Source organism: Chelon labrosus (genome assembly GCF_963514085.1).
Source record: "Chelon labrosus genome assembly, chromosome: 21".
Taxonomy (NCBI): Eukaryota; Metazoa; Chordata; class Actinopteri; order Mugiliformes; family Mugilidae; genus Chelon; species Chelon labrosus.
In genome coordinates, this window is record NC_140354.1 from 9,021,192 (window position 1) to 9,035,284 (window position 14,093).

Genomic DNA, 14,093 nt, shown 5'->3' on the forward strand with positions numbered 1-14,093 from the left:
CGCTTCTCACCTTTTGAATCTGACTTTTGAAAATCGCAACGGTGAACGAAACAAACCCGACCAATATTAAACCAGGGCCGCTGTGAGGAGAGCCAAATATCCAAAGGATGATGTCATGAAAAGACGCTTTCTCTCTTGAGCTATCATGATTACTTTGTCTGGGCAGATTTCCAGTCGCGGAGTCTGTCTCTGCTCTCAACGGCCGCCGTTTTCAGGCTCCGTTTCTCTGTACATAAATAAAATTTGGTCTTTTGCTTTATTTATGACATTTGTGCACATGGAAACTGAAATGAGAATTAAACAGTACCCTTGTTTTTACGGCTGCAATTCTTTAGCTTCAACTGGTGAATAGTATCAGCTGCAGTTGTTACTCACTACTCCTCCATAAAAAAAACAACATTAAATCAGCCACAGCAAATTCATATGAATCTTTATTGTACTTAGAAATCCACGCATCAAATCTTTTTCTTTGTTTTTCCTTTACCATTTACAACAGGGGAGAATGAGGGGGCAAGCTAAACGTCATGCCTTTCCCAGCAGGCTCAATGCACTACAGGATGGGCTGAAATGGAAATAGGAGGGGTGGGAGAATACATAAAGTGCTTTCAACAGTTTTTCTTCTTTTAATAGAAAAAAAAGGATCAAAACAAAAGGTTTGAGGGTGAAGGGAGAGGACGCGAGGGTCCATGGACGTGACGGCACGAGTGCATGTGAAGCAGGTGAACGTGAAATGCTGATGAGGAGGAAGAGAGAGAGTCGTGGGGGGTATTTTTCTTCAAAACATAAAAAAGGCGAATTTAAAAAAAAAAAAAAAAAAAAGAAAAAAGAAAGGAGTGGTCTCAACCCAGGATAAGGCTGGACTTGCCGCCAGGTGGGTTTCTTCGGCCGCCCGTGGCTGCATTGGCACCTCCCGACGGGGCAGAGGGCTCTGGCGTCTCCTGCTGCTCTTGCTCCTCTTGCTCCACTTCGACGGGACACTCTACAGAGCAACAAAGAGACAACACCTTAGTGCACGGGTGAGGTTCAAATGCAATTAAATGTGGTTAAGGTAAAAAAATATATATATATATATTCATTCAACACAATTTAGCAATTGAAGTTAGACAACTGCATCTACAAAAGCAAAGACCAGAGTAGCTGAGGTCAGCAAGCTCCGTGAGCGCTGGGCTCTTGTTGTCCATTAGTGCCTGAATTACCGCAGCAATTGCACACTAACTGGGACTCTTTAACTGAAATGTCCAAAGTAAGGGGAGCACTTCATTTGCAACCGTTTTTAAATCCCCTTTATTTATTTATCTTTTCAACAACAAATTATTCTGTGCTTGACAACAGATGGAAAACGGACTGCCGTGACAAACTGCATTAAAAAAACAAGTTTATATGAACAGACAGTGAATGTGAATGTGGATCCAGAAGCTCCACTATTTAATCCCTCCATTCTTGAGCGAGACAGCACACAGCTGTGGAAGATGTTTGTTTCCAAGAGACATGGGAAGGAACAAGTTTTACAGTGTATCTGGAAAGTCAGGATACGCGACCAGACCAAAACCTGACTTTTTTTTTGTTGGAGGCAGGGAGCGTGGAATGACCCGACCTGTTATAGCCTACCAAGGAGCTTTTCACCGAGTAATCTAAGTCATGCACTGCTGTTTAGACACAGTTGGACAGAAACCTGAAAGCCATTTCATAAACAGCTGAAGGGTTTGGAATACTCACCATCATTTTCTTGGCCATTCTCAACCTGAGGATAAAAACACAAGATTAGAAATTCAGATCAAACCATCTTCTTCTTCTTCTACAGCTTCTTGATTGAGCAGTACTGAACTATCTTCCCTTCGTGATATTATATGTTTCTAGCAAGTAAGCCATGTCTTGTTTACTCAGAGAGTCCTTGTGTTCGCTCATGAAAATAAATAATCAAACCTTTTTCGGGGATTACAAATGTCAGCTGAGGACACATATCTCAAAAACATGCTGGGTCCGTTTCAAATACACAGATAAATTCATCCATCCTCCAGTGAACTGTTCAGAATTATACTAAATCTATGACTGGGTGCTTTTGGGACCCAAAATAGGATCTGTTTTGGAAACAAAGTCTGTCAGGCTCGCACGACGGGTACCTCTCGTCTCTGGTTCCAGACCAAGGCGGCCCCAGAGTTGTGGATGGTGGTCAGTTCCGGCTCAGGGTTCTTGGGGAAAAGAAGAGGCTGCTGGCACCGCCTCAGTGGGGCTGAGGGCTCCCCGCACAGGGTCCCTGTGGGTGCACCGGCTGGGTAGGCAAAGAGAGACAGACAGACAGACAGAGAAACACTTTTTAAAGCTGTGTTGTTGTTTTCCTTTTGGCCGTAACCCTAACAGTTTACACTGAAGCTAGACAGGATACACAAATGACAAAACATGAGTAAGGGCTTCAGAGCAGCCGAGTCATACCATATGGACACTAATCCAGTTTTGTAACCCATGCGGCGACCATGCGCGCAACAAGATTCATCTTCTCAGATTTGACACAACATCAGCTTTATGAGGGAATCAGACTGAAAAAACACAAGACCAAAATCTCTGGGAACCAACAGGAAACATCACCAAATCCGCTTGGGTGTCGGCAACGGACCCAGAAATGCTCTGGAACACTTCCAGGCAGAGGACCTGAATGCCAAAACTCACAAAAACCCCTTTAGTGCCTGTATTCTCTCCTTGAGCAGAAAGCACATTAAAACCCTGTTTGCTCACAGTGGGCGAGGCAGGCCACACTAACCAAAAACCACATAAGGTAACAGCTACAGCCCAGAGGGCCGGGGAGGGGACAGACTGTCTTTGTCATGAGGGAACAACGGCACCCAAAGAAGCAAAGGAGTGGCCATTGTTGTTAATGGAGTGAAGTGAATCAGCACTGTTAGGAGTCTCTGACACTCAATAGAAGCTCCTTCATTAGTGGCTCCACGTCTCCCAGTCTGATCAATTCACTGCACAGTGAGCAACAAATATGAAACAGGAGAGGATTAAATTAGAGTGATGGACAAGACAGATGCTTTATGTTGCCATCACTACAACACACACAGCCTTCTACTTAACTTTATAGATCTCATGGGTCCATGGCATAACTCTAAACTCAGTAGTCAACAAGCTTTGAGACAGGAAACGGCAATCATTAGTCTGGTGGGAGTCTTGGTTCCTCTCTTATAACAAAGTGCACTTCATGTGGACAGAAGCTGAAGGCAATTGACCATACCAACAGCTATGGTATCCGTGAAACCTAAAATCCAGACCAGAAATGTGCTTTATAATTTAAAAACAAAACAATGTATGTGATATAAGCACATTCCTACAGTCAGTGATTGCTCTCATTAGACGTTTTCACTGTAGAGACACAGGAAACTTGTGCAGAGATAAGGGCATGCTTAATTAAATATTAACAGACTATAGGAATTACGTTAAGGCATTAAGAGACCGCCCTGCACTCAAAAAATAAATAAATAAAGCAAAAACTAAATTTGCATTACCAACATCTCTTGTGTTTGCATTTAAGGACTCATCACCCCACTCCCAGCTTTTTTCTGAGACTGAAGATTGTAAAAGTCAAAATGAATCCGTGTAATCCAGGTTTCGTTATTATACACCACCTTACTGGAGACTGTGTGGCTTATGTTACTATGACTTTGGCCCGCAACGTAGTTTGGGAAATTGGGAAGCGATCGAAGCAGCAGTTATGCCGTGGAAAGCAAGCAGAATCTGAAGTGCGGTCGCACTAAAATGTACCCCACAAAGGGCAGTAACACGCCATGTAGTGACAAAATCTCAAATGAAGAAGAAAGCTAGCAAGCAGACACAAGCGAAACTGCATAAAGAAACGTGTCTCTCGTAAGATAAATTCAGCTTCAAGCGCACAGCTGATACGGCGAGACCTCCTCCCGCTCAACAAGGCAGACTAGGCTGGTTAAAGTCTAACGGAGATGCCTGGACATCTCTATTAAAACAACCTTTCAACAGCTACAGAAAAATGGGTGGCTGGCTTATTCTGGAGAATATTCTGGGCAGTATTTATCATTCATCTGGACTGCTGCAATAATTATTACAAATATTTGCATAAAAAGGGTAAACATAACCATTTACTCCATCAATCCGTCTACTTACAAAACTGCAGCAAGAGTTCATTCACAGGCCTACAGCAGAAATGAATATCAACCAGTCGTAGCCGTTAAAGTGGGACCACTATGAGACCCCCCCCTCCCTGAATATGACCTAGAACCGAGGGAAACAATGCAAGCAGGAAAAGGTTTTGCTGTAAGGAGCTTCTGCCTGTGGAGGTCAGGAGCTGAAGTAATGGTTATAGGCCAAACACTTCATTGTCCATACAGCCAGAAAATTTGATACACCCTGTCAACAGTTTTCTACAAAGAGGTCAGTGTAAAAAAACATGTGATCGCCGGCTTGTGAGTCACTTCACAGCCCTGAGCCGAAAGGGAGCCGTGCTGCTGCAGAGCCTGAATTTGTCTGTTTATGCACTTTAGCAGATCTTTGAGCCTTAACCCAATGCTGACTAGCTGGATAGAAAAATGAATTACTAACAATAAGGTACACTCAGTGTTGAGTTATGTATATCTATCTAAATCTTTGTCACTCTAAACACCCTGGCGTTCAGTTATGTCAGACTACATTCATTTTTCATTTAAACCCCCGTGGCTGCTTTGACCTTGAAAACTCAGAGCCATCTACAGACCTCCTCTGCTGCATTTGCCTCTCATTGCGCAACTACAACTTGCCCCCGTGTCTGCCTATACAAGGCCATGCATTTCACCAATTGACACTCTGTGCTAACCTATTTATTTCCACTGAGGTCTGGTTCTCAACCTCAACCCAATTTAACAAAGCCCAGCTTCAAATTACCCTTATCCCAGTCCTTGAGAGGTTTTGGCCATGACACTTGTGGGATGTTCTTTCTGACAACTTAAATGGAAAATTCTAAATAACACTTCAGTTTTTTATCTTTTCCTTGCTAAAGTTAAAAAAAAAAAAAAAGTAAAAAAAAAAAGAAGAATTCCATGATGCCTTTTGCTTACTTAAGGCTTCTGGTACTTTTTTCTGTTTTTACAAGATTGAACTTGCCCTGCATACGTGCTCGCGCATCTTCTACAGCGCATATCTCAAACCACAGGTAACGTGATCTTGTAACTCTAAACCCAAAAGTTTTGATTCCGTTAGCTCCAATAATACGACATGGCAAATAAACTACGCTTGGACAGAAAGACGTGAGATCGAGTTACTTGGTGGATTGTTCCTTCGATGAGCATGAGGGTCCTCGGGTTCTGCAAAGATGCTAGAGGCCATCTTGTTCTTGCGCTGGGGGGTCGAGTCGTCGTCTGTGCCAAAAGAGATGCTGGAGTCCCCGCCTGGTGGCCGTAGTACCCTGAAGAGCAACAAACGACAGATTGTTGGTTGACTGACATCCTGCCCACCACGCTCCCAACCCCCTCCCTTTAGAGCAAACCAAAAAAAAACACACAAAGCCTTTGCATCAGCTTGCACGGTTAAAAATAAAAATAAAATCAATATTCAAATAAATCATGAGTGTGCCCCAAGCTACGTGCAGCCTTCTTCCTGCTCCACCCTTATCCATTCATACAAATGCCGCACACACAAAAGCACCCATGATACCAGCGAGGTCTCTAAGCCCTGGCTGTCGGGCCTTTCTGACAGACAGTCACAATCTCTGCCCTGCAGCTGACTCCCGTCGCATATAATCACATAGTTAGCTGGCTAGCTGCTGTCTGCTCCAGCGCAGATTCCTTTGCGGTGACACACGAGGGGTCGGTGTCCATTTCTGGTAGGGTTATTGTGCTATTATTAAATGAATAAATCTAATATGCTCGCTTGGGGGCTAATACAACACATCAAAAGTGAAAGATCTGAGGTCTAAAGTTAATATAGGTCATGTCCTCTTCAGACTGCACACAGAGCAGAGCATGATAAACAAAGCTCACTTTACACCGACATTCCTTCAGCCACATGCTGAACAAAAGGAACGCAATAATGAGCGGGGAAACCCTTTTTCTTGCTGTGCTGAAGGACAGTTGGGGCGGAGGACAGACACAGACAGGCTCGCAATAGCCGTTGCTGGACCCCTCCCTCTTTTCCAGCAAACTCTCCTCTCCACAGAGTCCCTGAAGCCACCAGCTGACACACTAAGCAGCTGTCCAAGGGCCAGGCGGGCAGATGGAGACCAAATAAAAAAAAAAAAAAAAACAACTCTGCTGTTGAAGCTACAAAGAAAAGCAACTGGAAACGGAAAATCCACACCGCGTGGACGGCACCGGCGTGGATTTTCTCTGTCTTCTTATATGCACACACTTGGCTGTGACAGTAATGCCTAAACCAGACTTCACCTCCCGGCCAGAGAGGATGAGCTCATGCTTTCCACACGGATTGCGACGGGAAAAAGCTTTTAGCTGCCTGGCAGCAGACCCCACCCCGGGATGAAACTGCAAATATTATCAATGAAACGGCATTGTCGATTGGACGCTGCGGGGCACTTTGTGGCAGGTGAAGCTCGGGCAGATAGACTGCTCAGCTCCAGAGTCAAAGATGGCATGGCTGATAAGGCAGAGTAGGAAGGCCTTTGATGGCCTGCTATAGATTTTACCCCAATTCTTCCCAAGTAGCTGCTCTGCCGAGCCCTTTTTGGTCAGCCCAGCAGCAGAAATGACCAGCAGATCGCAGAGGGGGCAAAGAGCTAAGGAAAGATTTACAGGCTTAGCTAGCTCAAAGCCCCCACCCAAGCCCCTGCATCATACGACAACAGCAGGCGACTTCAAAACGCCTGACGATCGACCGACATTTGACATGCTCAGTCAGACTAATACTAGTCTCCTCTCCAGAAGAAAAGCATGCCTAATGCTGAAGGAAGTCGTGAAAGCATTTTCTTTGCACCCTTCCCTGCAAAAGGGGGAGGAATGCACCGAGCCGCTATGCATCACTTACAGGAAAGAAATGACTGCATGCTTGGTGGATGACTCTTAATGCGTTTTCTTCCTCAAAGTAACCCTTAAACAAACATTTTGCTCATACGACAGCTTAGATGGATCTACTTATAACCACTTCACGTGACTTAATCTTAACTTTTCATTCGCCCTTATCTGCAATAATCCAAATAAAAAAAAAAATACGACACACGCAGATTAAAGTCTAGGGTCATTTCCGTGTAATCAATCACATGTTGGGCGGACGAAATGGTCCTCTATTTTTTTTTTTTAAAAAGTGCAGATAACATTGTGCGCAACTTCAAAGAGCACATTTACAAATGTGAGGAGCATGAACTACAAAAAAAGTTGTATAATAGTCGATAATAGCCACTAAAAAAAGCTGACTTTGAGTAGCTTTGTCCACTTCTCCTAAAATAATACGAGGAAATCTTTTCTTTTTTTTCTAACTCAAATACCCAAAGCCCACGCAGGCTAACACCTAACCTAACTAAGTGAAGCTAAAGGGTATGGTGCATCAGTCACCCAATAAGATTAACTCAATTAGCAAGACTATGTGACAGTTTAGCTAAATCCAGAAAAATCCCCCGCCAGCCACCAGCGGGTAGCGCAAGGTAGGAAGCCGCCTTAGCCGACACAGAAAAAAAGAGGCTAGCAGGGAGGCTTGCCCGCATCCCACTTCTTTTGTTCCTCCGCGAAAAAAGGGTTTTCGGCTCCTTTTACCTGGAACTGCTCTTAGCGCCAGGCTCCATTCCTTTAAAGGTGGTGGTCGTCGTCATGTCTTTAGGAGTTCTACGGTGTCCCGGCGGTGAAACAAACAGTCAATGAAAAACTAATAAAGAAAAATCCTCCTCCTTGCCCGCAGGGATGCGACGGGATGTCGACTCCACCCGACACTGAAAAACATAACGAAGACCAGACCCGATGGTTCTGCGGTGCCAGCCCACGAGACCCAGCCCACCAGCATTCGGCCCGCTCTGATTGGACGGAACGCCGCGGAACTTTTCTCTCATTGGACAGGGCGCGGCGGAACTCGTCTGTCATTGGACAGAACCGCAGCGGTCGCCTCTCTTGTTGGTGGCAGGTCTGATTCATGCCAGTGATCAGGCAGCTGAGTCCACATCCCCTGGGATTTATTTCCTGCTCTCTTTAGCCATTAGCATTAATTATAAAAAAATGACAAAAAAAAAAAAAAAGAAGTTTCAAACTGCGACACAAGATTTAAGAAAAACTTTGGGCAAACTTTTGACTTTAATCTGTGAAAATGCTGGGATCAAACCCCAATCTTAAAAGTCAATATAATTACTGACCAACTATTGTTATAGCTCTACAAATGTGTTTCATATTGCAGAATGATGTAAAGCAAACAAAATAAATGAAAGTTTGGAAAAAAAAGACAATAGCTTTATTTTAACAGGCATGTTTTAACAATACAGATGTTTGTTTAAACTGAAACATCTCTTCAGGCTTCCCAAAATCTGAAGTGGCCTAGTAAAATGATTAATCAAAACATTTCTCTACACATCTACTACTATATATATATAAAAAAAATGTATAAAATCATTTTTTTTTTTCTGAAGATCACCAAGACCAAATTATAACCTAGCCCCACTTCCAGACTGGAAATGCCAGCCCCAGAATTGTACACCTTAAAGGGACATTTTACCCTAAGTATACCCGTTTCCCCTCTGGGTGTTAATGCCATTTATCCATCTAGATCCTCTTGATGTGAGTTTTGTAGATATACAGACATCTATGAAACATAATGGAACCAATGGAGACCCAGAGACCACATGATTGCACAGAAGGAAGCATGCATCTACCCAGGATAAGAGCTGCACTGTAGCACCGACACCCACTGCTTCCATCAGTTGCAGGTTTTTGACTCTGCGATCTGAATCAGATACAAGTATAGCTGAGCAAGACAGGTTTTGCAGTCTTCGTCATAGTCTGACATATGTTTTTTAGCTAACCAATACCGTTCGGCTTCTCATGGGTAGATACAACCTTCTTTTTGTGCAGTAATTCAGTTGGCAGGTGTAGTTAGGTAGACGGAAAATAGTTCCTACATGAACCTGCATAAAACAAGATCTGTGTATTAATTTGTTCATTTGAGCAAACCAAACCAATCTAGATGGATAAACAGCACAACAGGCAAGAAGAATAACATGTATATTAGACTTTGGGGTGAACTGTCCCTTTAAGAACAGATTTGTTTAACACTGACCAAGCCTCGCTCAACCGTATTCGATCAGTAAAATCAGTTGTATTAGATCTCATTCTGTCACCAGTCCTAACTGTCTGCATCTTTGGAGCGAACCCTTTCCGAAATGGGAGGGCAAGTCCTTCACCTTCACCACATTAAGGCATGAACAAACAAAACCTGAACTCAAGGTGATCTGGATGTGGTTTATGTACAAAGACAGAAAAGTAACAGGGGGCAAGAATCAAAATACTATACAGCAGGTATGTGTGGCAGAGAAATGAAAACTTCTTCTGCGTGGAATTCCGTTGAAACGGTTGTAGTAAAGATGCAGCCGCTGCGTGTCACAGGCCGGGGGGGGGGGGGGGAGTCGGTTGTGTTGAGGAGGAAACTGGCGACGCACACGCGGTTGATTAAATCAGGCCTCCCGTCTGCTGTTGAAACACATCAATTGTATCTTCGTCTTCCATTTCCAACTGTAAAGAGAAGAACATGTGTCACGTGAATATCACAACCATTTGATCTGATCATGCTTTTTTCTTAGTTAATTGAGGATCATTAAGAAAACTGCGACGGGAAGAGATGTTGAATGTATAGAGGGAGAGGCGCAAGAGAAAATGTTGGTGTCACGCAGTTATGTTATATGTGCCACAAGGGTGACAGTGTGCTCAGTCAAATTTATTGTTTGCATACATTAAAATAGAAATACTGTGACCAAAATGACACACTGCATTTGCGTTTGGCTTTGATAACTGCAGCGAGCATACATGGGCTTTGCTAACATTGCAGTAACACGCAAGATGGGGCTACTCAAACCAGAAACTGAAGTGAGCGTAACTGGCATGTCTGCAGTGACACATGCAAAGCAACACGCCGACTAAACTCTAGCTTAGTGTGTTCCGACAGCCTGGGGCATCTACAGACTCCCTGTGTCAGCGCTGTCACTTGCACCGAGACCTCCTGTGCAACATTTTAAATCCCACAGGCACTGTAACATGGTGTACTGCAAGTTCATGTCCTCCAAATGTTTTTATCAAGACTACATATATTGTGTGTGTGTGTGTGTATTTAAATGAATGCTTTTAACGTGGTCCAGAAATATGAAAAGGCATAGAAGAGAGCGAACAGATGTTGAATTCACATGCTCCTCGGGTGCTCTCATTTCCTGAGTTAGGAAGTAATTTTTCCGACTGTGGTGCGTTCACGTGTTTTGGGGTTGGAAATAACACGGATGCAGCAAACAAGATGAGTTGATCAGTTGCCTGTGATTCATCTCAGACCTTGCACGTTAATCGAAAGCTTTCCTTTCATTTCCTCTACAGCTTGCAGGTGATGAAAAACATAACAGTACTGCACCAAGTCTGCCCCCATGACTTGCTATAATGTCCTGTTCATGTTGTTAACAACGTGAGACAGGTGGCAATTCAACAGCATGACCATTTTAGAGAATGTAGTATGATACAACACAATTCAATATAGTACACCATAATATTGAACAACATAATAACATAGTAATAAGAAGCTAAGTAGTAATGCACAGCTGTTATATTAGAATTAGATTTTTTTTTTCCCTTTTTACCAGTGAACGGGCCAGTGAGTGTATCTGACAACAATAAGGTAACCTGTGTGCCAGAACTTTCTCAGACTTTCCAAGTAGTTGGACAGCAAATTTTCCCAGTCAGTAACTCACTCTTCCAATTATCCCAACATCACATGAATGCACAATGATATGCACATCTTACTGGTGAACATATGGTGAATTTGAAGGTAAATGAAATATGTTTAAGGGCAACACAGTGTACATTCAGTAAGCTCACCCCTCTAATTCAGTAAATTGTCTAGAGCAGGTAAACCTATTGCTTCAAGGCTTCAGTCTTACCTGTGCTGGTGTGTCTGTCTCATTTATTGGCTGTCCGTCAAACCTGAACCTGATTTGCCTCATTGAGAGTCCCTGGAATTAGAAAAGGAAAGTTATTGTTTTACCACTGGACATTAATTCATAACACTACTAAGACTTAAAAAAAAAAAAAAAAGACACCTTTTTACAATGCCATTTAAAAAAAAAAGTACAAGCCAAGTAAAGCAGCAAAGCATGTATTCCCTAGTTTAAGATATGTCTGATAAAATTTGTGGGTCGTAGGAAAATGTGATGCAGTGAAACACAAACGAAGGACTAATGGAAAGCATCTGGGCTCGCTGTAGTTTTAAAAATGAGCTGCATGACAAATGTGTCTTTTCCTCTGCTCGGAGTCCAGGGAATAGACAGTATTGGAGTTGGGTTTCTAGTCTTCCAGAAAGTTGTTTGACTTTCGGATGAGGACGAATATCAGATGTTGTTTTCTTTTAGATGTTTCCGTCCAAACCTTTAAGTCTTTCAGAATTCAGATTTTAAAAGTTTCAGCAAAGCTTCAGAATTCATTTTGCAGCAATTTAATCAAAGCCGCGACCAGTAAGAAATGAACTGGCACCCGCCCCAAAGTTAACTCATTAGAATAGGTCATAGAAAGAAGTCAGTGTAGCCGCATGACATTATAGGACTTCACAAGAGATTTTGCTCCGACTGCTGAAAGAAAACATCAGAAGGCTTGTGATTAAAGAAGAATCATTAATGCAGATAGGCGTTAAATAGGCTTTTTTGGCTACTGAGAGAAGATTTACACTGACTCTGTAGCCCTAACTGCATTTGAGCAAGAAGAGAAGGGCTGGATCATAGCCAATGAATAATAACTTTCAGGGGAAAAAATGAGCACGGTTAATTACTCTATAATGAGCATCATTAAAAAAGATCAAAATATCACCATTTTATGTTTGACCTTCTATCACACTGCAATGTCTTTAGATGCCTTGTACGAAACAAGGCTACTGGACACGACTACTGTATGAGTGACTCTAGTAGACCTTGAATTCTCCAACATATTTAACTCTGGCATAACGCTAAATATCTACAATAATGTAAAATCTTCATGACAAATGAAAAACTTTCGGACCTAATCTTTTTTATGTTAAGTGGGGCTTTTAAAATGTCCAGACATAACTACTTGTACAAGAAAAGCTGCATTTAACAGTGACAAAGTGCACGTGTGATAAGTGGCAAAGGGCCGCAAACATTTCACTTTCATCTTCAAAGTCGTTTCTTCTGAAACATCGACTAATTCCAATAATTATTTCCATATGATGTTGAGGCAGCATAGCTCTTCAGAGCCGTGCTCCACGGTGGGAAAGCAGCTGGCCTAGAAAATGTTATAAGGAATATCTGATGGGTGTCGTCAATGAGGACGATCAAACATCAACAGCTTTTATAAGCAATTATTCATAAAATCAAATGGCTGCATGTGGTAAGAGCTGTAAAGCAATGCAATAATTGTGCCATTTGTGTGTATTTAATGGTTACACTCCAGTTGAAAACCACTATGTCCTTTCAGTTTGGAAACAACTGCTTAAAGAAAGGAACCTACGACATCATATTGAATATTCATAAACGGTCAGTGATGTGTTTGTGTGTTGACGCTGGGCCATCCCCACCTGTCTCTCGCAGTAGGCCTTCATGAGCTTTATGAGCGGCGTGTGTCTTTTGATCTTGAACTGCACTACAGATCCATCCTGACCTGCTACTTTCAGGTTTATGTGTTCATTGTTTTCTGTCTTCACCGCTTCCTGAGGTTAGAAAGGCAAAGAAAAAAAAAACACAGTGAGCACAGATACGCAGGGAATCAGAGCTGCAATTATGATTCATTAGTTGTAGGGCCCTCAAGCTGTGAGTTTGAGGAAAAAAAAAAAACAGCTCAGTTCTGTGAACCAAAAATACCACAGTGGTGGCAACTTTACAACAAGTTGCAAGGAGCTGTGCATTTCTCTCGTCATTATGAACCACATAGTTCTACTCATTCAGTGCTTATTACAAACTGTGGCTGACAATGTTACAAAGATGTTGTAGAGATAAAATAGTGATTTACAGGCGACCACATTTTCAGTTTAGATATACAACTGAATGATTCCTAAATTATTTAAAGTAAACTTTAAAATTTTCTCTGTGGTGCATTTCTCTTTTGTTTACATTTTGCTTCAGAGTCTGCACAATCAGCACATGGCCCAGACTGATAACAGCGCAGAGATTACCCAGACAAATACTGTTGTTCTGGTGGTATACACCAACTATAACTGGTATTAAGACAAGTGAGTGCACAAACTCTCTTCCAGATGCACAAATTAACGCACGCACACTGGCAGCATGAGCCATTCACACACACAAACACACAAATTGAGGCATGCACTGAGGATGACACCGGCTGGTTGGCTGTGTGATCAAGCAGAAAACGATCTGCGCGCCTGCGGATGCGCGTTCACAAACCTTCCGGTCTAAGTAGGTATAGCTAGTAGTTGAATTTTAGCTCGCAACTTAAAAAAACACACAATACAGAACATGCAAAAATGTCCATTTTTGTATGATCCCCTTTATCACAGGTCCGGCGAAATAAACCGATTTGTTAATACACTGTAAACCACTCACCTTTGGTTTTTCATCAGCCATGGTCACTCTTTTGGCGCTTCTCTTGACTGCCACACAAAGAATACGGGTACGCGCACGTGCTCGCGCCTGTTTAAATTATCCTAACTGAACGTGCGCGGTCATGTGTTCGTGCGCGTCCACAACGACGGGCGTTGAGTGGCTACAAGCAGTCACGAGGGTGAAAGCGCAGTCTGGGCATGGGCGGGAGAGTCTCAATGCGCGTTAACGAGAAAGGCAGCCTCACATGCACGCGCACAGCGATATTTTGTCTTTTGTTTTTAGCTTTAGGGGGACAACTACCCCACTATGTAAACCTGATCACTCTGCTAACTTCATACCAGTGTTGCAGGGATCCGTCGTCATCGCCTTAGAGTGCAATAGTCATAGTAGGAGAGCAACAACTGCACCT

The 14,093-nt window shown here is 42.9% G+C and overlaps 2 protein-coding genes across 2 annotated transcripts; both read right to left on the reverse strand.

The window, feature by feature from the left end:
- Positions 1 to 421: 421 nt before the first annotated feature.
- On the reverse strand, positions 422 to 7,859 carry LOC311506997 (jupiter microtubule associated homolog 1-like). Its single transcript, XM_084571185.1, has 5 exons — positions 7,698 to 7,859; positions 5,262 to 5,404; positions 2,121 to 2,269; positions 1,717 to 1,741; positions 422 to 979 (listed from the first exon to the last, which is right to left on the reverse strand). The coding sequence occupies exons 1-5, from the start codon at positions 7,751 to 7,753 to the stop codon at positions 840 to 842; spliced, it is 513 nt and encodes a 170-aa protein (XP_084427311.1). The 5' UTR covers positions 7,754 to 7,859; the 3' UTR covers positions 422 to 839.
- Positions 7,860 to 8,356: 497 nt separating this feature from the next.
- Positions 8,357 to 13,834, reverse strand: LOC311506661 (small ubiquitin-related modifier 2-like). The gene is made up of 4 exons (XM_084570710.1): positions 13,685 to 13,834; positions 12,700 to 12,831; positions 11,057 to 11,128; positions 8,357 to 9,653 (listed from the first exon to the last, which is right to left on the reverse strand). The coding sequence occupies exons 1-4, from the start codon at positions 13,703 to 13,705 to the stop codon at positions 9,591 to 9,593; spliced, it is 288 nt and encodes a 95-aa protein (XP_084426836.1). The 5' UTR covers positions 13,706 to 13,834; the 3' UTR covers positions 8,357 to 9,590.
- Between the last annotated feature and the right edge of the window lie 259 nt (positions 13,835 to 14,093).